The sequence below is a fragment of the Erpetoichthys calabaricus genome, chromosome 9, assembly GCF_900747795.2.
Source record: "Erpetoichthys calabaricus chromosome 9, fErpCal1.3, whole genome shotgun sequence".
NCBI lineage: Eukaryota > Metazoa > Chordata > Cladistia > Polypteriformes > Polypteridae > Erpetoichthys > Erpetoichthys calabaricus.
Window position 1 is genome coordinate 41,828,816 of NC_041402.2, and position 25,936 is coordinate 41,854,751.

General features: G+C 37.4%; 1 protein-coding gene across 3 annotated transcripts in view; it reads right to left on the bottom strand.

Moving 5' to 3' along the window:
* Nucleotides 1–433: 433 nt before the first annotated feature.
* The window catches only part of nlrc5 (NLR family, CARD domain containing 5), a 154,514-nt gene continuing 129,011 nt past the window's right edge, over nt 434–25,936 (bottom strand). For all 3 annotated transcript variants that reach the window (XM_051931673.1, XM_051931674.1, XM_051931672.1), the window contains 7 exons: nt 21,941–22,024; nt 20,295–20,378; nt 20,121–20,204; nt 17,655–17,738; nt 9,567–9,650; nt 8,725–8,808; nt 434–5,313 (listed from right to left, as the gene is read on the bottom strand). In XM_051931673.1, the coding sequence (XP_051787633.1) occupies nt 5,226–5,313; nt 8,725–8,808; nt 9,567–9,650; nt 17,655–17,738; nt 20,121–20,204; nt 20,295–20,378; nt 21,941–22,024 (592 nt within the window). In that variant the 3' untranslated portion in view covers nt 434–5,225. The remainder of the gene's footprint in view (nt 5,314–8,724; nt 8,809–9,566; nt 9,651–17,654; nt 17,739–20,120; nt 20,205–20,294; nt 20,379–21,940; nt 22,025–25,936) is intronic.

The window sequence follows — 25,936 nt, forward strand, 5'->3', positions numbered from 1 at the left end:
ACTTGATGTAAAGTTTGGGGAAAACAGGTGAATACATTGTAGAAAAATCTTGTAAAAATGCCTTACATTAACTGTGTATTTTAACACTCAAAAAACTGCAATACATATAAATGGTTAAAGCAATGATTTTGAATAGATAAATGCACAAAAGTTTACAGTTAGGAAATATTTTAGATGCAAATAGCAATTAACTGATTCAAAGCGCAAGACTATTCTTAAGAATTGCTGTAAAGTCACATTGGCTCGTAAATTTGCATAAAGTCAGTGTATTTGCATAAGGAACGCCCCTTTGCAGCAACACTATAAATTGTTCCTGATGCCTCACACACTTTCGCTCTGTGAGAAACAAAAACTTAAAGATGGCTAGCAAATTATTTTTTCTGTGTCTACTTTATTTTTCTTTTTTTTTTGTGGACAAGGAATCTGATTAATGTTATTTTCAATAAACCTTTGAATCTGTAGCACAACTCACATCATGAGAGCAACCCTTCCTTTTCCACCAGACAGCACAAACTACTTCCAATAAACATTGAAATAGTATCAGTGGATACAAATGATGATCTATACAGGTTTGAATTTTGGAATAAAATATACTGATGGTAAAATGATTGGTAGCTGAAACGTTAGTTATTTAACTGTTAGGTTATAGAGTAGTTTTATTTTTCAATATCTTCTAACTAAAATGTTTTTAGTAAATTTACAGTAAATTACTAGCCACTATTACAGTTAACATGTAAAAATGAAAGATATTACTGTAACTTTGTGGCACAGTTTACTGTGAAGCCATTGTATGGAATTGTATTTTTGTTGTAATATACAGCAATACGACACAATAGAATGTAGTGCTGGGAGAAATACCGGTTCATACCGAAAACCATTTTTTATTTTTGTTATGATATGGATTTTTCTTATACCGCAACACCGGTTTAAATAGCCTAAACAATGTTCGCTAAACACACATGCAACGGAGTACATGCGTTAGTGGAGGTATTGAGTGGTGAAAATGGACAGAGAACATTCCAAAACTGAAGCTGTTGAACATGATGACACAGAAGAACTTTTGCTGGAAAAAAGGAGCCATGTCTGTTGTCTGGAGATACTTTGGTTTTAAAAGGTCGGATGTGGATCAAACAACTATTTACTGCAAATGCTTTCAAGCTAAAGTTGTCGCCGAAGGCAGCAATACGATCAATTTGCTGCACCACCTTAGCCACAAACATGCTTTGGAATACCATGAATGTATGGAACTAAGATTGTAGACATGTTTGCTAGAGGTACTGCCTACGACAAAAAATGCAAGCGGTGGATCGAGATAACCAACGCCATTACAATCCATATAGCTAACGTGTCAGTGGACTGAGATTGTTAGCATTAACAGAAAGTGTAGTTGGTTTATAAAAAACTAGGGGGCTTTGCCCCCTGCTCGCTTCGCTCACCAACCCCCCGTGCCTGCTTTGCTTCCGCAGTTTCAGATGCGCGTTGTAGATGCCTATGTTCATTGTATTTGTCCATGCTGGCGTGTTTTTGTAGCTCCGTTAGTCGAGCTGTTTGGTGCTGGAGCCGAGACAGTTTTGCTTCCGCGGTTGCAGACGCGCGTAGTAGGCGTCCATGTTTATTTTCTTTATCCATGCGGGCTCGTGTTTGTAGCTCTGTTAGTCGAGCTGGATCGTGTGCCTGCTTTGCTTCCGCAGTTTCAGACGCGCGTTGTGGGCGCCTGCGTCCATTGATCTTATCCAGGTGGGCTCATGTTTGTATCGTCGAGCTGTATTGTTTTTGAATTTGGTGTAAAGCGTTCAGCGGTTTGTACAATCCCAAGCAGCACATTATTCCTAATGTCACTCCGCAGTAGTGCCACTCACAATATGGCGGTGACGCCTGCGTCCTATCTTTGTGGACCTGTGGGGCCTCCGTAGCCTCTTCCGTTTGAATCTGGGCTGCAGCGCAGAAGCCTCTTTTTTGTGTGGATGTGTCGTTAGTCGTTAGCTATGGGCGCGTTGTTGCTTCATTTCTCATTCATGTCAGTTGAGCTCTTTCGTGTTTGGGCCGTGACTCCTTCGTTCGCGGTGGATACGACTTCGCTTGCGGTTTATGAGACGCGTGCTGTATACGCCTGCGCAGTATGTCTCATGGTCCCATGTACCTGCGTCCATGCCATCCGGTTTTCGCCATGTGCCTGCGTCCATGCCATCCGGTTTACCATTCTCGGTTAGTAATATGGATAATATGGATATTTAATATTTATTCCTTTTCTAAGACATGTTCAGTGTAATAGAACTTTTGACAAACACCTCTGGATATTTTACTAAGTCTAAATGCCTCTTTGGATGGTTGAAAATAAGTTGTCAAAATTATAGTTGTTTGCAACATTTGTTCAATAAAAAGACTATATTTTAACTGCATCTGTCATGCAATGTGATTCCTTCTCTTCATTAGTGCCACCCCCTTGAAAACTATCACTTTATGGGGCCATGCAAACCTGGATTAATACTCGTGTGCACATTAAAATGTCTTTTTGTACAATGTATAATTCTCATGACAGTGGAATAGGTCATTCTTAGCCAGTCTACTGCAGTAACTGCAGTGGAAAATGTGGTTAACATCCACTCATGCTTGGGAAAAAAATACCATAAAAAAAAAAAAGGGTATAATTTTGAAAAATATCGTGATATAGAATTTTGGTCTTACCGCCCAGCACTAATAGAATGCTGTGAAACTAATGCAATTAATAGCCAGTAATTTAGTGTAAATTTACTTTCATTTTTACAGTGCACTAGTATGTAGTATACTGGAAGGTTTTCACTAACAATATAGAAGCTGTGAAGAAAAGAGTATGAGTATGAGCTCAAGGGCATTTCCGTGTTTGAGTGGCACAGGGATTTGAATCCAAATTGCCAAAGACATCAATAAAATTCATCTAGCAGAATTATTGAAACTGAAATATTAAATAACAGATTTAAGGACATCGGTGAAACTTTGGAGGAAGTGAATAGAAGATGTGCATAACTGAAAAACATTTTTGGATATAAAGGATTACGAGAGTCTTGGATAAAATAATGATGCCTAGCTTAAATAAACTTCTTGATAACTTTTACAAAACTAGCTGGAAGATACTGAGACACCATTGTTATTTGCCAGTCTCATGGGTGACAGCAAGTTAAAGAATGATCTTCATTATTTTTAAAATTCCTTGTTTTCCCTTTTCAATGGCAGCACCATCTGTGACCATCCAAGTCAGATGTAATATACTAAACAGTCTCTTGAACCTCAGTTACATTCCACTTCACCCAAACTTTAGTGGAATTTTTTATGTAACATTTTCTGGTCTTCAGCTGCTACAATCATACGAATGTCACAAGCCACACGCTTCCCGAGTGAAGCCTGCAAGTAAAAATAAAAAATTCTAGGCCCAGCTCCTTTGGCAGCCCAAGCCACTTCAGTGCTAAATATTGCTGCTTTTGAGACAATTCACCTGCATCAGGTGATCCTCAGATCCTTAAGAAGTATAGCTGCACCTCAAACTGCTGTATAATGTTGTGTACAATGTAATTCCCCTTAACACCTTAACATGGCAACTAATAGCCAATCAGCTGTTATAGGCTGAGAAACTCAAAGAAATTATGATTTTTTAAACTGCAAAAATATGAAAAAACAGGCAAATTGAAAGCAGAATATCCAAAATTCCTACTTATATTAAGTATTTTCATTTTTGTCTACATTAACATACAACTCACAACAAGTGCATCTTTTTGGTATTTTGCAATTAAGTAAAGCTTAAATATAACAAAACAAATCCCACACTGGGTGCAAATAAACTAGAAACAAATAATTTACAAATGTTAATTTCTTTAAATAGACATTTAAAAAAAAACTGCATTCCTCTCAACTTTACGCAGACATATGTTCTTACGATAATAAACATAAACATGAAGTACCTCACATACCATATAAAGTCATGCTAGACATGAGTGCTAATTCTCTTTGTTCATGATCTGCTCTGATAGCATTAGAGAGCATAATATGGAAGTTCTAATGCCACGAAAGCAGGAAAAATGTTAAAGTGTCCTAATTTTTAACTGGCATGCGCAGGGCATACCGTCCATCCACTCATTTCCAGGTCTTCTTCTTCCCTTCTTGGGAGGTCTAGTCCAGCAGCAGTGAGTCAAAGTAAGAATCTGCTCAGTTCCTGCAGTGCGTGTGCATGATGCCATGTATATTTGTTATGCCAACATGAACCTCAAAAATTTTAGCTCTAAAATCAGGCAACTATTTGTAGTTTGTAATGTAGTGCTGTCATTCTCATGTAAATTCTGCTCACAGATCTTTGGCTTTAAGCCTTGTTCTAAGTCTGGAACTAGCCTGTAAGATAATATTTGCCATCTATTCATTTTCTGAATAAAATTATGTGAACAGCACTGCAGGAAGCCAAAACCAAAGCTGCTTTGATGATTCAAGGTGTATTTAGAGTGAAAAATCAATATTTTTGTAGAAGGAGGACAAACATTTAGCACTACTAGTCCTATAAACAGAAGTTTGTTTGACATTTTAAGGGAATTTTGCATAATAGTGCTCATCAGCTCCAGGAAATTACCACCTACAGGACCACCTAGGGCTCAGCTTGCTGAGTGTTGCTGGTGGTTCACAATTTTCAAATCATGGTGCTAATAAAGGCTGATACTAAGGAATGTGCTCACATTATAGTTAAATATTTTACCTTTTAAAGATCCTGTGTTTGATACAGTTTTCTTTGGGACAGAGTTTCTCTCTTGTTTCAACTTACAATGGAATGTGATTCTACAGTATTTTGGTATTTATGGTTAATATCAAAGGAATAGAGAATGGAATTCTTCATACCCAAAGAACATATTTACGCTGATAAACACACTGATAGAAACCGTATTTAGTCACAAACGCTACCATTGAAAAATGTAAAGTTATTCAGTGTGAAAATATGCTGACTACCCCAAATACACCCTCACATACAGACAGACCTATTATAGTGTGCACACTCACCTCACATCTTGCACAATTAACACATTTGCCTGCAAGCAGTCAGGGCTATTCATCAACACACAGCACACAGTACCCGTGCAGAAAGTTTTTTCTAAAGTGCTTAGCAGCTGGCAACACCTTTTCAGTTGCAAAATGAAATCTCAATGAGTCAGATTTGTAACTGCAGTCCGAAGCATGAGGAGTCTGCTGACATTTAGAGATCCATTTGGTCACATTCACAAAATAACAGAAGAAAAGTTGAGCCTTGGATCTTTATTTTGAAAGGCTTTGGCCATTTCATTTGACATCTGGTTCTTCCATAATCTAAATGCAAAAAAATATATATAAATTATTGCTACTCAGCTTATGCCTTTATCCAAGGCAACTTACAACAACTGAGAGATTCGATTGGTAACATTTGTTTTTTTTTTCAAGTGGAGCACAGGCAGGCGAAGTGACTTGCTCATAGTCACACAGTGTCAGTAGCAGGCCTAAAGTCTTGACCACTACACCACACTGGCTGGCTAGTAGTATAGTAACAATTGTAGTGATAACATAAATTCCCTTCAACAAGAATTACAGTCTGCTCCTAAAATGCTGGCAAAAAATGCAGTTGTCTGTCCAGTAAACACACAGATGCTTTGACTTGTTCTTATTGTATGACTACTTATATTATAAAAATACAATTGTTTTTAAGTTCATCCATCCATTCTTAGATTTTCATTAATTTTCTGTGTTTTGCAAAAATCACAGTAAAATGCAGTTTATTGTCAAGCTGTGTAGTGAGAAGTCAAGCAAAATGACACCTTTTATTGGCTAACTAAAAAGATATGTAAGCTTTCAAGGCAACTCAGGCCCCTTCTTCAAGCAAAAGCTTACATATTGTAATCTTTTTAGTTAGCCAATAAAAGGTGTCATTTTGCTTGACTTCTCACTACATCCATAATGGTTAACACGGTACAACACCCTAGTACTACTCGTCAAGCTTTGGAAAAGAACAATTGCATTCCACATGTCAGAGGTAAGGACTTGGTCACTGAGTAGGAAAGCCAGAGAGCCAGTAGATAAACAGTCCGTGACCGCAGATGTGTTAATATCTTCAGAAGCATCAGTGGTGGTCAGGGCAGTAATAGACAGGGATTGCAATGAAGACAATGTCTACCGAAGCAGCAGTGGTACTTAGATAATAAATGTGAGAGGTGAGAATTATTCTGATGTTGTTACTGTTTTTGGCAGTGTTAGAAGAGGGGACTGGAGAGACATGTGAAGAATGGCAAAGGATTCCTAAAATGGGAAGTTAAAGGTTTACCAGGAGGGATTCCTGTTCAGGTCCCTTTTCCAATGTTCTTCTGTGTTTGCTTCTTCTAATATTACTTTTTCATTGCACACACTTTTAATCTATTGTTAGAATCTGGTATACTTCCTGCTGCCCTCACATGTGACAGCTGTATTATTACTGATAATTCTTCACTCCTCTGTACCACCTAATGTTAATGAAATGTCTTTATCTTACTGTATATCTAAGTGTCTTAAGAGTGTTGTTTCCTCTTACCTAATCCATCTCACACTCATTTGTTTGAATCTTACTACTAAGTAGGCTGGATTGATAGAACTGAAATGGGTGGGGTGCTGTTCACATTATGCACAACTTCCTCCATAATGTTAATGTCGTCTCAGTGCTGCTTCTCCTTGACCCCACTGCTTCTTTTAGGTCTGGTGATTACGCCTCTGCCAGTTAATACCGGATTTGCTAAACTGAACATGATCTCTTGTCCGCAGTACCACTTGGTCAGTTAGCCAGTCTATTCTGAAGACTGGTTAGCTGCAGGCCAATGCTTATTGTGTTCCTCAAGGTTCAGTCCTGGATTAAGTTTAAAACATGCCTCCAGTGGTGTACCAGATTCATCAACCAGAGCTCAGGTCCCATGTGCATGTCAAAAATGCCCGACTCAACATGAAGCTAATTCCTGAAAGGACACTGGCTGAAGACAAGCCATAGGCCTGCCAAAGTGTTTTCTATGCTTGTATACCACTACCTACAAATGGTCACAGATCAGAACTGCTTCTAGAGGAATTCACCACACAGAAGCTGGACTCTTCCTCACTCAGGTTTAGATTATGCCAATTTATTCCTTTATTCCTTATTTATGACCATTTGACAGTAGCCTGATTATTGATCTCTCATTTTGTCTATGGTCAGGATTGGGTTTATCCTCCACCCAACCCTTTATTTTGTTGGTAGTTTTCTCTGAACCTTCTTGTCTATGTTTTATGTTGCCATGCTATGGAAAATAGAGGAAATACAAGCTTCCAAGTGTGATGTCACCAATGGTAATGCTGAAAATTGCCATTGTATCAACATTTATTAAACTACAGATGTGTGATGGGGATAGGGAGCAAAGGAAATATAGAGAAGTCTGTATACAGCTCCATAGTGAATGTGAAATTTCAAAGTTCAGCTTTGTTCCACAGTAACAGATACAGACTGGAGGAGCCAAGGGAAAATGGCAAGCAAAAGGAAGGGCTGGATCTGAGCCCAAACGCAATCCTGATATCTACGGTCTAAAGGTTGTTAATGAAATTGTTCTTGTTCTCTGTGGCTTAATCTACAGTGCAGTCATGTTTTTACTACATCTTAGCTGGATTATTGCTATTTACTTACCCATGCACGTCAAACTCAGAGCACTAGAAATTAATAGGTTTAAAAGGCATCTTCCAAAGTCACACCAAAAGCATATCACTGTAACCACATTAATGTTCTCTTGTTTCAGCTACTCTGACTTTTGGTTCCATACAGAATCATTTTTAAATCTCTACTACTAGGTTACAAAAGTGTACATTTCAATAATATCTCTTTAGGGAATAAAACACAGCTAAACAATGGAGGACGTCCAGCCGGAATCAGTCACACTACCCTCACTCTGGAATGCTTGTTGAACACTAATTTAAATTGTTTGCTTCTGTTCTCTGAAACATTTGCCCTGTTACAATTATTGTACTGTTTTAAATAGAGACAGAAACCCATTGAGAGTTCAATACATTAAAATTAAATTAACTTATGATGCATGTATTTATACAGGGAAGGTGGCATCCTTGCAGCATTAGATGAAAGGTGAGAATCAACCCTAGACACAGTGCAATGTCCATTGGGGTGCCAAGTTAGAATCCACAATTAACCTAACAAGTGTGTGTCTCTGGGATGTGGAGGAAAGCCCTCACAGACACTGGGAGAAGGTATTGTATAAAACTCTGCCCCAGAAGTGATCTGGTTTGGGATATGATAGATGAGGCATAAGTACCATCCAGTTTAACACACTCTGTGAAGGCTGCTATTTAAACATAATACTAGTGGTATGCTCTGAGAATGAATTTCAGAAAACGTACAAACGACATTTACTTTCTAGTAGATAAAGGGAGACCAGAATGGACAGAAAGAAGGAGATGCATTTAGACTCGAGCTTCGAGGCCAGCACCCCTTTTATTTAGCTGAGCACACAAACTCAGATGTATCCAATGTAATAAAGCAGTCAGTCTCAATTTGGAATGGTTGGTTTCACTGCCCCTGCTATCACAGTGGCATATATTTTTACTTTACCAAGATGGCATTATATTCCTTGTGGCTGTACTCTGGCCTCTCACTAGGCGGTGGGTAAAAACGAGAGCTGCATAAAAATGCAATTCATGTTGTGAATACTTTAAAAGTAGTGTTTTGTGATAGACAATTTAACCACTTACCTAATTACTTTAATTGCTGAGCAGTTCTTTAACACTTCAGCTAATTTGGTTGTTCCCATCTCTGTGATTTTATTGCACTCTAAGCTGGAAAAGAGAAATATGGACGTGTTTAACCTTTAAAGAATATTTTAACTCAGTTCAGGTGTTTTAATTAGGAGGCAAGACAGAATACTTTTCAGAAGCATCATGCAGAATAATGTGATGAACAATCAGGTTTTCCATATCATCTCTTTTTGTTAAATCAGGAATGCACTAGAGATCTTGTACTGTAGTAGTTATTGTGGTGATGGTGTATATATCTCTGATACATTTATTCAAGGTGACTTATACAATGATATATATACAGTATAATACAATATACTATGTACATATATTTGGAGTGCAGGTTGGTTAATTGTACTATTTCGGTTCAAACAGTATTTGTATGTCAAAATAAAACAGGAACCTCATGTTTTATAGTCCTCTGTAATAGCCACTACAGCACACTGCCTAGCTAAGAACTTGGTTGCTCTCTTTGAGGATATTCAGATTATGAGAGTGACGCACTACCTACCACACTAAGAAGATTGATCTCAAAGGGAAATGCTTCCCGCCTTGACTGAAAGCAGAGAAATTAGAGAAAAGAGAGCAAGAAAGGAAATATCTGCCAGTCACATCGTTTTTCAGTGGGTTAGCTCTGTTCCTATGACTGGAGAAGTGTTAGAAAATTCCCCTCATGTTTACTGGTCACACTGGACCGGTCTACCAGTAGCTCAGACCCCAGTACTTTATTGAGTTTCCTTATACAGTAGTTATTAATGTGACTTCATTACAATAGAAACTGTTAGAAGGTGGTTACTTACTCAAGTTTTTTTAAGTTCTTCATTCTAGGGAGAACCTCAGCCAGCTTCTCTGCCACCTCATCCCCAATGCCATTCCAGGACAAACTGAAAACATAACCAGACAAGTTACTGTAAATGCATGTAAGTAAGATTAGAAGACAATCTTTAGAAAAAAAAGCAAAAAGCCAGTAATTTAAAAAATAAATAAATTTCCTACTGAAATACTGGGCAGCAGCAGCAGCAGTTCTGAAACTTGGTGTTGTGGATCAAATCTTTTTAATTTGCTAGTCATTTGTCCAGAAATACACTATAACTTCTTTCTTTTGTATGAAATTTAGAAGGATCCCCTTTACTCATTTTCATTTTATAGTAATTGTGTCATTAATTATAATGAAATAATGACAATTAATAAAAATGAGACATAGGTGTAAATAACAATGAATGTTGAAAAAATTAGCCGCTATTTCAGTGCATATTTTTAGGAGCAACATCTTAAATAATCAACACTTAATTTACAGAAAGAGGTAAGATTAGAAAAACACTACTTCTTTAGTAGTGTCTTTTACACTCTCAAAAAGCAGGACAAATTAGAAGCATAAAGGTTTTGTGCGTCTTCACAACTGCCTATGCACTCTCTTGCTCATGCCAAACACTGTGTCTACACAATAAAGGTTGTACGCCATCCCTCATCCTGCCTTATGTATTTCTTTTTTAAAAGCTGCATAGTGTCTGCCTCATTCAAAAGTTTGCATAATGTCTGAGTCTATTCAATAAAGATGATTTCTATTATACTGTGGCTTGATCGCTATTTTTAGTAAGTGATATCAGAAACGATTAGGTGGCTGAGAATTTCCTTTGGTTCTCCTAGCTGTCAACCTGAAGCTTATTTTAAGTTATTCATTTTTTTATTTATTTTTATTTTAAGTCAATTATGAGATACAAATTAAACAACAAGGTCTCCAAAAGCCCCTATTTCACAATTTCTTACAAACATATACACACTGGTTAGTTCATTTGAGCTTAAACATGTACATTCTAATAAAGAATAACGGTTGTTTTTAAAAATTGCTTTACATTTACACACCCTTCCCAGAATTTTTGTCTCCTTTACATCCCAGAATTCAACACTCTGTCTAAGCATATTGTTATTCTCATCAATTTCTTTTAGCTGATGGTTCAAAAGAAGAAAGGATTTAATGGATCCCTTTTTTAAAATGGTCCCAAACTTGGTCCACAATGCTTTCTAAAACTTTTACCTCTCTCACTAGCCCCTCAAATAGTTGCCTTCATTCTCAGTTCAGCCTCTCCATCTTCTCCTCCAGTCCCCTCACAGTCCCTGACAGATATCATTGCCTATTTATCTGGACTTCCTGTCATGTGCCTGCATTTTGATTCTCTTCCGTTTAAATGCACACATTTAAAAGTAATGCTAGTTTTCCCTTATGAGCTCTATAATATAGTGATAGTCTTGGTCACACAGTTCAGCCACTTAAAAGCTACTTATCTAAATTATCCTAAAATAAAAACACTCAAATGAAATATTATAAGTTTTATTTAACAAACTAATTAACATTACAATCAAATAAGCCAAAACAGCTTATATTATTACCTGGGTATCTGAGGGACAGCACCATCTGAATTCAAGATAGAGGTATGTAATTAAAGCATATTATTTATATTTTATAAACATGTTATCTGACTATGTCAAAGATTACATAGACAGCCACAAACTTAAAATTGGTAAAGAATATTCATTTTTGGTACAACTGTCCTGTTGGCTATTACATATAATGGACATGTCAGGAGCGCTACTGTGCATACCTTTAAGTACACATTGAAGGCGCAAAAAGCTAAGCATTGCCCTAAATAAGGAGATTACAACTGATAAATATTTTGAGAAAAAATGCAAATGATGCCTATTCTATGTGTTCTCAGGATGGAACCCCAAGACATATGGCCACCCTGATGTCACTGCTGTTGGGTCCTACCTTTGGCTATTTATGTCAGTCATTTTTTGGAGACATCGTGAGTAATAACTGTTTCCTTGAATTTTATTAGTTCTTTTTGTGATTTCCATGCTTGTTCCTGGGATTTGCATTATAAATTGTGTACTGGGAATAGTTCATCTTGGATTGCCATTTTTGGCAAATTATTTTTGCTTAATTCCTACTGTTTTGAGCATATTTGTTATATTTTGGATTTATTTCAATAAATATCTTCTGTTAAAAAAATTATTGTACAGCTTGTCTCTACAAGCCACAATTTCTTAGTTTTCTCTCTCTTGAGGCATTTTTGAGATATATTTTGAAACTCTCTTTACTTTTTGAACTTTTTTACTGACTAGCAATGAAAAGTCAGTGTGACTTAAATAGAAGGCCCAGGGGAAATGAAAAACAATTGTCAAAGCCACTAGCGCTAAACCAAAAATCTGTCTTAAAATAAGCAGAATATTAATACCAAACTCCAATAATAAATGTCACTTGTAATCAATACACAGTATAATATTCAAATAATGGTAGTCAGGATTGCACAAAGTCATGTTGATAAATTCACCGTCACACAGTCCTGGTGCACCATGAGATGCCTTTCCATGGTAGCGGGCTATGTGAAGCCCTCAGCAAAACAAAAAAGGTGCCAAAAATGGTCAAAACATGAAATAAAACAATTTTTAATTAAGCCCTCCAAATGCAAAACTAACATCCAAAATACAATGTTTGAGTTTGCAAACTGCAGAAAAGACATGTAATGGTTTTTCTGAGCTAAAGGGAAAACTAGGAAAAATTAAATAAAACTGTTAATCACAGCAACTTTAAAGCCAGTTCCCCATTTTTAAGGCCTGCTTAGGCTAATGCCTATCGGTGGTAATTGGGGCTGGCTCTCTTGGGTGAGTCTCTTCTGGGCAGTTCTGTGAATTTTCTGGCCTGCTTTATGTTTTTGTTTTGAGGCCTCACACCCTTTTCATCAAGTTTCTAGCTCTGTAAAAGAATATTAATGTGCAAGTAAAGTACTTGACTGCTGAAAAAAAGTTGGTAATGGCAATAGTTAAATCTTTAAGCTGGGCTGCTAGCTGTTGTATAATAGGCTGAAAAGATTTTTCTTTAATTTGTTCTCATTAGTTAAATGTTGGATAACAGACTGTGCACTGAAAGGATTTAAACCTTTAACTTTGAAAATTAAGTGGCGGTCTGCTGACTGAGAATAAGAAGCTCTTATTTAGTTACGTAATTAATACTGGACAGCTGCCTTAGAATTAGAGAAACATTTCAGATAATCAACTACTATCATTCAATGCATCATTTGGGGTAGCCTGGAGTCAACAAGTAAACAAATGTTAGAAATGTAGTGACATAACCTTCATTACTGAGTTGCTGATTCATCAGTTTTTAAGGACTGCATATTTTGTACAAAAATGCCTTCCAATAGGGAATTGTTTAATATATAATTTCTTTTTCTATTCTGTTGGGTAATAACTTTATGATTGATTTTGAAGTCAGTATGAGTTTACACTGGCAGTCTCAATAGTAAAAGCTCCTGTCCAGAACAAGAAATTGTCAAATCATAAAGTGTGCACATATCTTGGTTCTGGTTAGCTGAGATAGTGTGGGTTTCACCTAAGCACCTTTGACTTTGTGTATACCTAAGAAACTGGCCTCTGGTTTAATTGGTACACATACTGTAAGATGGTCTTCACTTTCAGGCTGTCTATACCTGGTTCACAACTGTTGTCTTGACCTTTATGTACCCCTTTATTAAACTCTCTCAATAAAGTGCCTCAATGATAATCCAGAATATAAAGTTAAAAAAAATATGGATTAATTTGTTAAGAGGTTGTATGAACTAAAACAAAGGCTTATAGATTCAAGGAAAAGTCTCTGGTGTCAGCTGTTCATGCCCAGACCTTTTGTACTCCATTCACATCTAGTTTTCCCAGGAGACCAGACCAGCATGTATGGAGAAGATGCCTTTTCTGTATGTGAGTGTTGGGTGGGATTCTGATATTCCCAAACTTCTATTGTGCTCTATCGTAAGGTATCAATGACCTTTCAACAACAGATATTCTTAGAACTTTGATCTCTGCTCAGTTTTAGCATACCTAGGAATCTTTTGCTTCATTTATTTTTTAGCTACACTTAATGCCAATCCAGTTTAGAGTTTCAGGGCTAAGTGTTCTATTAAAATTTACCAAAGTCAAACGTAGTGTGGTATCTTATGTGTTAATTCATATTTCTAAAAATATTAGCACTTTTTATTTAATTGTGCCTTTCTACAAGTTAAAACCATAGAACAGTACAATTAAGTAAATAAATAAAATAAATACACAAAATAAAACACATTTATATTAAAATGTGCAATAAGATAAGTAATCAAAGTAATTAAAAAGGCAAAATCTATGGTACTGAGAAGGCAATTTTGAAAAGGTGAGTTTTAAGGTGTTTTTAAATAAAGAAAGAGAATCCTAAGTCTGGATATGGTGAGGGAAGGAGTTCTAGAGCCAAGACGTAGCATAACTGAAAGCCTGACCTCCTATGGAAGACAAACGGACTGAAAGGACAACAACAAGGCCAAAAGTAGAAGAGTGCAGTGCATAATCTTTAAGATTGAAAAAAGTGGGAGCCAGACCATGGAGTGCTTTGTAAGTAAGGACATGAATCTTAAAGTCGATATGGTACTTAACTGGAAGCCAATGAAGTTTATAAAGAATAGGTGTAATGTGATTATGAGCCTTAGTGTGACTCAATAAGCGTGCAGCAGAAATTTGAACTAACTGCAGATTGTTTATCATTTTAGTTGGGATACAAGACAATAAAACATTACAGTCTAGCTATGATTTGGCAAATGCATGAATTAGTGTCTCAGCTGTAGAGTAGGACCGTAATGGACTTGGTATATTATGAAGTTGATAAAAGGCAGCATAGGATATACCAGGGGTGGCGAACTCCAGGCCTCGAGTGCTGCAGTGGCTGCAGGTTTTCATTCTTACCATCTTCTTAATTAGTGACCAGTTTTTGCTGCTGATTACTTCTTTTAATTAACTTGACTCTGGCCCTATAGTTGTTTCTTTTTCTTTAATTAGCAGCCAAACAATAATGAGACACAAAATAAGCCACCACATGACCAGCTCCCCTGTGCCCATTACACAATATCTGAAATTAAAGCGAGGTGATGGTCTTGGTAAGGTTGATCTCTCAGGTCACCAAAACATTTTGACGGTGCTCTTAGAAAGAACAGAAAAACAACAGTTTTCGAAATGTGTGCTGTGGCAGAATGAGAGCAGCAACAAGCCATGGAATTAAATAACGGGTTTAATTAACAGCAAGAATTGGCTTCTCATTAAGAAAGTGATTGGAGAGAAATTGGTTGGAGTTTGAAGCCCCAGTTTAGCTGGTCATCTGTTAGCTCGTTTCACATCTCATGTCTGCTTGGCTGTCATTTAATGAAGAAAGGAATCAATTCAGAGGGCTGAACTCTTCTAACAGGGCTATTAAAGTGATGGGGAAAAAGTTAATTAGCAGTGAAAACTGGTCACTGATTAGGAAAAGGGTTAGAATGAAAACATGTAGCCACTGCGGCACTCCAGGCCTGGAGTTCGCCACCCCTGGGATATACCATTAATGTGAAATCGAAAAGAGAAAGTGCTGTCAAAAACAACAGTAAAGCTCTTGAAGGCTTGACTTGAAGGCGTAAAGAAATAGGGCTGTCATTGATACAGATGTTAACATTTTCAAATTTTGAGAAGGTACATCTGCTCGCCCACTCAAGACTGCCAGTAAACACCGTCTGGTGATGGCACCTCTGCGTGGTATCAAGTCTCAATTCAGACTCTTTTCCTGTGTACTTCCTAGCTGGTGGAATGAGCTGCCCACCTCCATCCATACTGCTGATTCCCTCAATGTATTTAAGAGGCAATTGAAGACCCATCTGTTCTGTGAATAGCTGTTGAATTGAAAAAAAAAAAAACTATGCTCTGTGATATTTTATATTGTTGGTTAATTTGTTGTTCAAGTTTAATTGCTGTATTGATTGTAATCTATATGATTGTAAATTATTAGTTACTACATCTCTTCACTTGTGGCAATCAACATTTGTTACCTGTCCTACTACACTTGTTGAACAAACAGCCTAATGTTACTCGATTATTGTTACCTCTTTTGTAAGTCACTTTGGATAAAAGCGTCTGCCAAGCAAATAAATGTAAATGTAGCTTTAGTGCCAAGAAGAAGAATTTCAGACTTGGCACTAGTAAACTTTAGCAGATAATAAGCCATCCAAATTTTAATATCATGGATGCAACTAACCGAACGAGGATAGAAAATAGCCTGAGATGGTTTAGTAGAAATATAAAGCTGGACATCATCAGCATAACAATGGCATTGAACACCAAAATGATGTATAACTGAGCCAAGGGGGGAGGAGGTAAGTAAAAAAATCAAGGAGCCCAGTACTGAATCCTGTGGCACACTATAGGTAACAGGTGAATTCTAAGAAATGCAGTTATTCAGTTGGATAACTTGAAATCTGTTAGTTAAGTAAGACTAAAACCATAAATAACAGTATCAGTTATACCCAGTGAAGACAGGCATTCCAACAATACGTTGTGAGAAATACTGTCAAATGTTGAACTAAGATCAAGAAGGATAAGAATACTTAAGAAGTCGGCAGCCAGAAGCAGATCTTTTGTTACTCTACCCAAGGCCATTTCTGTGTCTATGTTTAGGAAGGAAGTCAAACTGAAAAGGTTAAAATTATTTAAAATATTTAAATGGTCCTGTAGTTGAGAAGCAACAATACATTCTAAAATTTGGTAAGAGGAAAAATTATAAATAGGATGAACATTGCTGAAGTCGTTGGGATTCCTACCAATATTCTTTGTAACATGGGTGACAGCAGAAATGTTAAGACAAACAGGGACTTTACCAGAGGACAGGAAAGAAATAACAACAGCAGTCAAAAGAGGAACAAACCCTTGACTAAGACAGTGGGAACTGGGTCTAGTTCTGTTGTGCTGATGAATTTACGCATCATTTCTGATATCAAAATATCATTAACTAGACAGAAATCTGAAAATACGTTTTTGGAGACTCTGATGTGATCTTTTTCTCCGAGACAGCTGCCTTTGTCCCCATCTTCATTTATTCTCTTACATACCCCAAAGGTGCTTAGCTATTAACATCTTGCCCACATTCCTCTGTTTTCTTTCATACAAAGCAAGACACCCATTAGAAATAATAAATCGTGTTTAGACCACCCCAATATACTTTACAAAGTACGGTCAACATTATCATTTTATTATCAGTAGCTGGAAACTAAATCTATTCTTAAATTTAATTCTACATGTAGATCCCTATTTTGGCTATTAGTTTATTATTAAAATAAACTGTTAATTATAGCTCAAACCCATCATTAATTGAACATATTCCATTAGCTTTTGCAATGAAGAAGCACCCAATTCAGCATCTCTTGTGCTTGAAGCTGACAGAATTACCACTCGCCTCCACAACTCTGAACTGGCTTTAGTTTATTGAATAATGAATGGACAAATCCCATCAGGTAAATCTTTCAAATATTCAGTTTCTACTGTGAGATGTTGCCAACAATGCATGCTATGCTACTTGTTGAAAATGAAAAAGACTTTGACTGCTAAAGCACATTTTTGTAGATGAGTATCATATCATTTTTCCTTTCTTTTGACTTTCTGAACCCTCAGTCATTTCTGTTTGTTGACTTCTTTCTTTTGACCAGCAGCCGGTCAACATTAAACAGGTATACATGCAGATAACTAAGCTAGCAGTGGACCTGAGAATTCAGTATCATTTGCACAACATATGTTCATCATAACTAGGCTGCTATCAGAAATGTTTATGAAAAAAAATGAGGAGATGCAATTAACTAATGTGTAGAAAACATACATGGGGATATAATATGGTATTTAAATGGAACTTCAATTAACTGGAAGAAAAAATACACTCCAAGAAATTGTTTTTAACGGACTCAAAACTAGCAGTCACTAGGAGACATTTGGGAATTATGAGAGTACAATACTTGCACCTACAGAGTGAAAAAGTATTTGTAAAGCAACGCAAAGCATGCCAAAAAATGGACAATACTCACTTAACCTCTTCAATGGTCAGACAGTGTCCAAGGCCAGCAGCAAGATGGACTGAGTCCTTGTTATCAATATTTATCAGCTTCAGACTGGTAAAGAGAATCAAAGATGATGACAATTATTATCATTATGTTGGAATAGTTATGGACAGAAACTACAATGCAAAAAACAACACAGACATGACAATGAGATATCTCTGTTTATACAGTTGTACACAGTGTATGGCAGATTTGCATCTTAGACCCAATGACTTTTTCTGTTTCCAGCAAGTTAAACAACTACAAGATATTCCTGCTTCTGAAGGGTCAGAGTTGAGTTTGTCAAAAAATGAACTAACACAGTTTATGAATTTTGTTACACTTTACATGCTAGTAAATATGGAGTTAGTGTACAATGATAACATCTGTTCAGTGGAGTGGTAATAATGGATAGGGTGTTTTGTACAGCCACTTCAAAAAGGGGACACAAAAGTGTCTGTAAACTGCCAAAGAGAGCATCTGACTCAAAGGCATGTTTGCTCTGAGCACTACACCCCTCCAGTTTTACAGCTCAAACACCATAAGCAGAGTAGTTTAAACATGGGGATGTCTCACCAAGCTGGCCTTGTTCAGCAGCTTCAGCTGAACAGATTGGCTCTTCATTTGTGAACATATTGACACTGTAGATAATATGGAAAATGTCACAAGTTGTGCTAACTACTATATTGAAACCCTGCAAAAATTCAACATTTTATAGAAAATCAAAAAAGTTAAGTTACTGTAGCTGGAGACCCCAAATTTAGAATGAATGTGCCCTGTGGTGGACTTTTTCTTTCCTTGTGCTCAGTGCTGTCAGGGCAGGGTTCAGCACTTCTTCTGTAATAATTACATGTAATAATAATTACATTAAAAAAATAGATGAGTCGGTGGGAATATAATTTGTACTCTTAAACATTCACCCATTCTTCATTTTAAAACACAGTCCAGTTATAGAGTGGAGGAAGCCTGAAACCCAACTCCTGATAGCATTGGACACAAGGCCTAAACTAATTTGAGACATGACGCCGGTCCATCTCAGGACACACCAACGCACTCCAGACCAATTTAGATCTGCCAGTTAACCTGACACATAATTTTGGGTTGTGGAAGGAAAACTCATTCAGATACTGAGAATAGAAACCATTCTCTTGGAGCAGTTAAGCAGCTGTTGGCCACAAACTTAAATCCCCCAAAATCTATTTATTGTGGCAGAACAAGGCCAAGAGAGAAGAACTAATTCTAATCTACAGCTACCTGTAACGTAGCATGTGTCGTTTACCTCTGGAAAATATTACAGGTAAGGGACACTGTTTCAATATGTTCTTTATAAGTAGCTTTCTATTCATATACTGTAGTTGTTCAAACAGCAGCCATATTTCTAGCTATAGGCAAAAATAGGATGACTCTGCAAGAGTGGCTTTGGGATATTTAGAAAGGATGAAGGCCAGAACTGTCCCAAAAGGAGATCATCATACACTGAAAGGGAGGGCCATGTTATTTGACTAGGGATACAGAGAGGGTTGCATGACTTCCCTTAACCACAAATCTAAATGGTGCCTTGGAAAGAAATCTTTAGAAAAACAGGGAACCAGATAAAATCAAAGTTTAGAAAAGCGGGCTTGGGATTATCTACATTCTCCTTCTATTTCCATGACAAAATGTGCCAGAAATGAGTACAAAATGTTGCACTTTTGTTTTATGCTTGTTTATAATTTTACCATTTTGTTAGTGATGTCATAATCTGTGCCATTTTGTATTTTTGGCCCCCACCATTTTGTTTCTGGTCACTGTAATACAATATGGTTGCTAGTCATGTGATGCACATGTCATATATCTTGTGACATGTTGTATAAGATTTGCCCGGATTTCATAAAGGAGAGACACAGTGAGACACTTTATTTGTGGAGCAATCTGTTTGAATTCTGGTTACAACTTTTTTTTTTTCTTCCTAGTATTTGATCAATGATTTCTGTGTTTTGCTATTTTTATCTCTGGCAGTAATTTATGATTGTTCTGAAAAAGTTAACCCACTTATTGATTAAATTAGCCAGTCTGAAACTTTTTCTAAGTTCTAATGGCACCACAACAGGAGCGAACAGGGCAGAGTTGTTCCTGGGGTGTCCCTAGAAGGAACTGTAAAATAAGCAATTAAACTTGATATGACATCAATTTTTAGACTGTAATGACAAAGCATGAGATGCTCTGACTTTAATAGTGTATATAACAAAAAATGGATTTGTAAGTTCCGCATCAAGACAAAAAATTCTGTCACCTGCTTGTTATTCTTGACCTAAGAAGTGCTAAAGTTCTGTGTGGGCACCGACTAAAATTTACAGCCTGACAAAGAAAGATTTCAATATTATGAACAAAATGGTTTCAGCACACAGTAAATCTGTGTGAAATTTCCCAAACTCATTTTTTAGAATTAGTCCCCATTCCTCTCAGACAACTTACTCTAGTCTCTTCAAAGATCGCATGAGACTCAAGGCTTGAGACAATTTTAGTGCACCTTGACTTCCAAGTTCATTTTCCGATAAGCTGCAAAGAGAAAAAAAGGGCAGTTCCCGTGATTTTCAATTCATTTACAGTCTGTTTCATTAGGGTGAAAACAATAAAAACACTTTTCACCTGACTTCCTCCAGGTGCGGACATAGACGGAGAGCCTCAGCCAGTCGTATACAACCTTCTGAGCTGATTTTGTTTGACTGGAGACTAAAGACACAAAAAAGCATACAAGACAAATTATTGTCACATTGCCAGTGTTTAGTACACTCTCCATTCAGGGCGACATTTACAAGCTCACTCTTGGAGAGAACTACAACAGACATATTTACTTCATGGCTACAGGACTGTCTCTAAAATTGCTGGTTTACTTTTCCAATACAAAAACAAGGATGTCTCTATCCAACTGATGTGTGAGTGTGTTTGCTCTACATGACTGACTGCCTCACAGATACATTAGGCAGCAACCTTCCTTGAAATTCACTCTTCACAGTTCACTATATAATCCAGCCTCTATAAAACTAGAGGGGCAATTGACCCAATGCCACCTGTAAATGGCTTCATTGTATACTCTATAGTTTTTTTTTTCTGCAACAGCTCTTCTTCTGTCTGCTCATCAGGGTCTGTAACATCACTATGACTTGCACAGCCTACCAGCTTTAATTGGCTTGCTATCTGTCTTCACAGAATGGTGATCTCATCTTGACACCCAAACACAACAACTGCAGCCAACAACTGAAATAGATAGGGGCAGTCAGACATGAACTGCTGGCAAACGGGATTTCTGTTGACACTTTGTCAGAATGAGCAGCTCGGAAGCTTCCCTGGAGATTCAGCCCAGCAAGGCTTTGGAAGTGCAGTGACTGCAGGAAGTAGGCTATGGGTACTTGTAGTCTGGTGTTCTTATAGCCCAAAAAAGGACTGCTCTGATCCCAGACTTTGGTTGGAAATTGGGAGTTTAGGCAGCCTCATAAAAGAGGGTCGATAGAATCTGGAGCTGGAAGGAAAGTTTGGGGCAAAGGTTAAATGGTGGAAAGAAGAAGACAGAATTGCGTGTGAGTGTGTATGTGTGTGCGTGCGTCTGTCAGAGGGAGAGAGAGAGACAGAAAGAAAGACATACAGGAGGTGAGAAGGAGTGCTTAGGTCGTATGAGTTGGGTATGTGGGTAGGCCATCACATTGGATAAATGAGGCCTCCAGATCTGTGGGAACAAGGATCAGACAAATTTTTACTTTATCTTTGTCTATTACTTTATTTATTACTAGTTTTAGTTCTCCTTTGTGATTCTCTCTCTTATTTATTGTATTCTAAGATAATAAGGACATCATTTTTATATCCTTAGCTTCCTTCTCATAAACTTGGGTATGGAAGGATGGCACAGGAATGCCCTTTGCTTGTAAATTAGTGTAATCTTCACATTTATGGTCAGCTGTTATCAGTAATTAATGCATTCTCATAATGCATTTGTCATTTTTAACAATACTAGAAATGGCTGACACACTGACTCAATATAGTAGGCTACGTGCTGTAATGTGCACATTACTGCAATTCTTGGCAAATCATTACTTGCTTAACTTAAGACACAGAGCATTTCAATCAGAATGGAAAAATGCCATCCCTGCCTTATATGCTCTTATGGCATCACACGCTAAAACTAAACAAAATGTAAAAAATATTTAAGAATTGTTATTTTTATACACATAGAAGCACTTCTCAATTTTAATATCACATCTAAAATGATGTATTTACCCAAAGCTGAAAGAAAATCTCACCTTAGAACTCTCAGCTGTGACATTTTGGACAAAACATCTGCCCACATTGCTGTAGCCTCATCCCCGAAGTTGTTATTTCCTAAGCTGCAATTGTTAAGAAAAGATTGGTTATGGTCAGCCCAGTGGTGCACTCTACATATCATAGTTCCTATCATCAGATTTCATTTTTCAAATCCCCTTTTACTTTAATCTGCAGGGCTACTAGCTAAGTAAAGCAGCCATATGACCTGAATGTCTAATCCCAGGGAGCCGTTTTTTGCTTTCAGTACATGTGAATTCTTCATCCATCCTCTCACAATCTAGTCAGCTTGGTCCAGTTCAGTGTTGTGGGAGACAGATATTTTTCCAAAAACATTGGGAGCAAGGCAAGAACAAAATCTAAAAAGGACTTCAATCCTATGGAAGATTATTCATGCTAAAATTATTAAATGTAATCCAGCAGGTTTAACTCCATTGCATTGCTATGGATATGCAAGCGGTGTATTTCATTTTGGCATGGTTTAATCATGTCATTGTTGATTAATTGAAATGCCCAGAAGTATATTTTAGGCCTTGCTGAAAAAGGTTACTCTTATATTACATTTTATAAATAACTACAATAATGGGTGCTAGAACAGTAGTACAGAAACATTAGTAGGAACAGTCTATATTAAATGGCAAGGGACCTTGACCTCATTCTGTTTCTTGTCTGAAGAAGATATTTAGGAAAAAAATTCTATTTTTTTACCTCATGAAATTTTTCTATAAAATTTCATTATAGACAACATTTCTTGTAAATATTCTGTCTGAGTTTGGCAACAGAAAAATGCCTGTAATTTTCTCTGACAGTAATACTGGCTTTGATGTCCGTAATATGCGTTTAATTTTCTGTCACAACAGTGGGCAATCAGCAGATTTTCCCCAGCAACTGATGTAATGTGCGGCGTGCAGCTGATAATCGTGCCTGTGGCATCTCTCCAGCAAGTACTGTGCAGTTCACCAGCAAGTATTTTAATCTGTGCTGGCGTGCAGCTGATTATTGTAAGTGTGGCGTCTCCCCAGCAACGGATTTTATGTGCGCGCAAATAAATCTACTTTTAAAAGTCATCCTATTGTAATATCATGAAAATTCATATATTTAGGAAAACCCCTTCAACGACTGACACTTTACACTTTACCGGGCCAGACTTCTTAATCGCAAATCTGACATCCTCAGAGTGAACACTTGCACAACAACAAACACTAATCCCACCTCTTTGGGAAGCTGGTCTCTGCATCTCAGTACCCAATTGGATTTTTCGTGCCTTATGGTTTAGGTCTTACCTCATTTACCGAAATCCAATTGGATTGGCCATGCGATATTTTATAGGTCCCACCCTCTCTGTCTTGTGTGACGTGTCAGGCGGCCTTTGAAGCATCACACTTCACCAGAAGACACACACACACACAGACACTGGACACACACAGGGGTTTTATTAAAGAGGATGTGTTATGTTTGTCTTGTATCATATTGTTACATTGTTCATCTGTTAATCCTGACCAGTATGTCAAGATGTTTAGCAACAGCCAGTAATTTTGGCCTCATATGCAGCTATTTACAAACCCTATTCTGAGAAGTATTGGTGTAAGGTCACCCCGGTTGATGATCTACATAATCGTATGGCGCAGAGCGCTGTTGAATGCATTCTAAGGATGTTACTGTAACAGAACATCTTCTCCTCTTGTTGCCTCTATCACAATGGCCATTTCCAGCAACCATTTGATGCAGCTTTCAGCTATTTAATGATACAGCAGATCCCCTGCTTTATCAACTCCCTTTTCGCAGTCTTTAGTGCTGGGTGAACACACTCATGATTAGAACACCACTTACCCAAACTGTTGACGCCACATGCCCCACCCTTTAAAGCTGATTGGTCATTTGATTATAATTGATTTTGGCATAATACGTGGCCTTATAATTGAAATGCAATACACATGGAACGGCCACTAAATGAAATGCAATATGCTTGTTTTGCTTTTAGTTACGACATGCAATCTACGGACATGAATTAAAATACAATATTCTCTTGTATTGCTTTTTAAACTGACTAAAAAACTGTGTGCCACAGTGAAAAGCAACTGAGGCATTCAGAAAAAAAAACCCATGCAGACAAACTGCACAGTGAATGGGCATTATTATTTAGCATTTAGATGATTAGTTTATCTAAGGTTACTTACAAGATTAGGAACTGTTACAACTGCTTACAGATTTTTTTTTAAAGCTGGAGTATGGACAAGTTAAGTGACATTGTCAGGATCACATGGTGTGGCCGAGGCAGGAACTGAACTAGTAGCATCATTGCTTCAAGACTGGATTCAAACCCATCCCACAATCCATGCTGTAAGCTGATTACAACACACAAACAGGAATTTCACTATACTCGGTATAAGTGACAAAAACTGACCCTATAAACCTATCAACCAAACCTGCTTAAATCATTTCACAACTGGAGGGAGTCAGACCTGACTCTGGCTGCAATGAGAGAAAACCAAGAACCAACCATGAATGGAGGAGCAGGTGCAAGTCAGGGCCAATTAAGAATTTCAATTAACCTTACTTGCATGTCTTTGGGATGAAAACTGGAATACCTCAGGACAACATACTAACTCCGCTCAAACAGTGGCAGGGTCGTGATTTGAACCCAGACTCTTGAAGCTAAGCAGAAGCGGCACTAACTACTACACCACCCACTGAATTAAGAAACCTTCCAATTTATCATCTCTACAGGAGTGCAGAGAGCTTCAAAAATTACCATATCTATTGTATATACTAAGATATTATATTTTTAAAAAATTAACTTTGGTCTTATATGATTTTTAGCACCCTACAGCTCTTTGGTGTACTGTGACTAGCAGTAGCTAATCAATTTCACAGAAAAGAACATTGAGAGCCTTCAATAACTGGCTGCACCACATCACTGAAATGTAATTTAGAAGAAACAGTTAAAAATAATTGTTTACATAGCATTTAAATCTCCGAGATTATGCAGAAAGATGTTAGCTTTTCCATCTCATTACTCTCCATCAAAAGATCAATACTGACAACGTTCAGGAAAATAATGAGCCCAATAATGCAGACTGCATAATACTTTCTTTAAATCTGCTGTTGTCCATTTGTCAATGGCATCCTGGGAAATCTTTCTTACAATATAGGAGTCTCCTTTTAAATTGATGTAAAACTAAATGGATTTCTGTGTTGAAGTGGGCATGTCAGGAACACCATGTGAAGGTACACTAACACGAGTTCTTCTTTACTCATTATACATTTTGAATAATTAAAAGATAGATGTATGGCTTTGTGGCACAAGGCTTAGCAGTGATGCCTAGCAGTTCCAATGTGCTCCAATATGCAATGTGTTCTTACTTTGGCTCAGGCATGTCAGTGTGGATTTGGCATGTTCTCTCAATGTCCTATGGCTTTTGGTCTGGGTACTCTGGTTTTCTGCCCAAATTACAAAGACATGCAGTTTATTTTAATTAGACAACATAAACTGGGCAGGTGTAAGAATGTCCTGTGATGGATAGTTGTCTCTTCCAGTGCAGGACCCTTCCTTGCCCCTGATTTTGCCAGTCTGCCCATGCTTGCACAACCCTGGATAAAATGGATACAGATAACAGATGGTAGGATAAAAGTTATATTCACTTTTTCACCATTTTTCATCTTTACAGAACACCTGAAAAAACTTCACACGTGCTCATACAGGTGAAACGTCTTTTGACTTTTCTTAATGCCTGGCCCATGCATCAAAAAGTCACGTGACGAGACATTTAACTCCTCACCTAACTAAGCATTAGGTGGTGGCAGCGTAAATTAGTAGCTAATAGACAAATTGGTCTAACTGCCCAAATATGTTTTTACCTACAGTAAACTGTCTGGCAGTTGGGTGGCATGGTAGCGCAGTTGTAGCGCTGCTGCCTCGCAGTTAGGAGACCTGGGTTCACTTCCTGGGTCCTCCCTGCGTGGAGTTTGCATGTTCT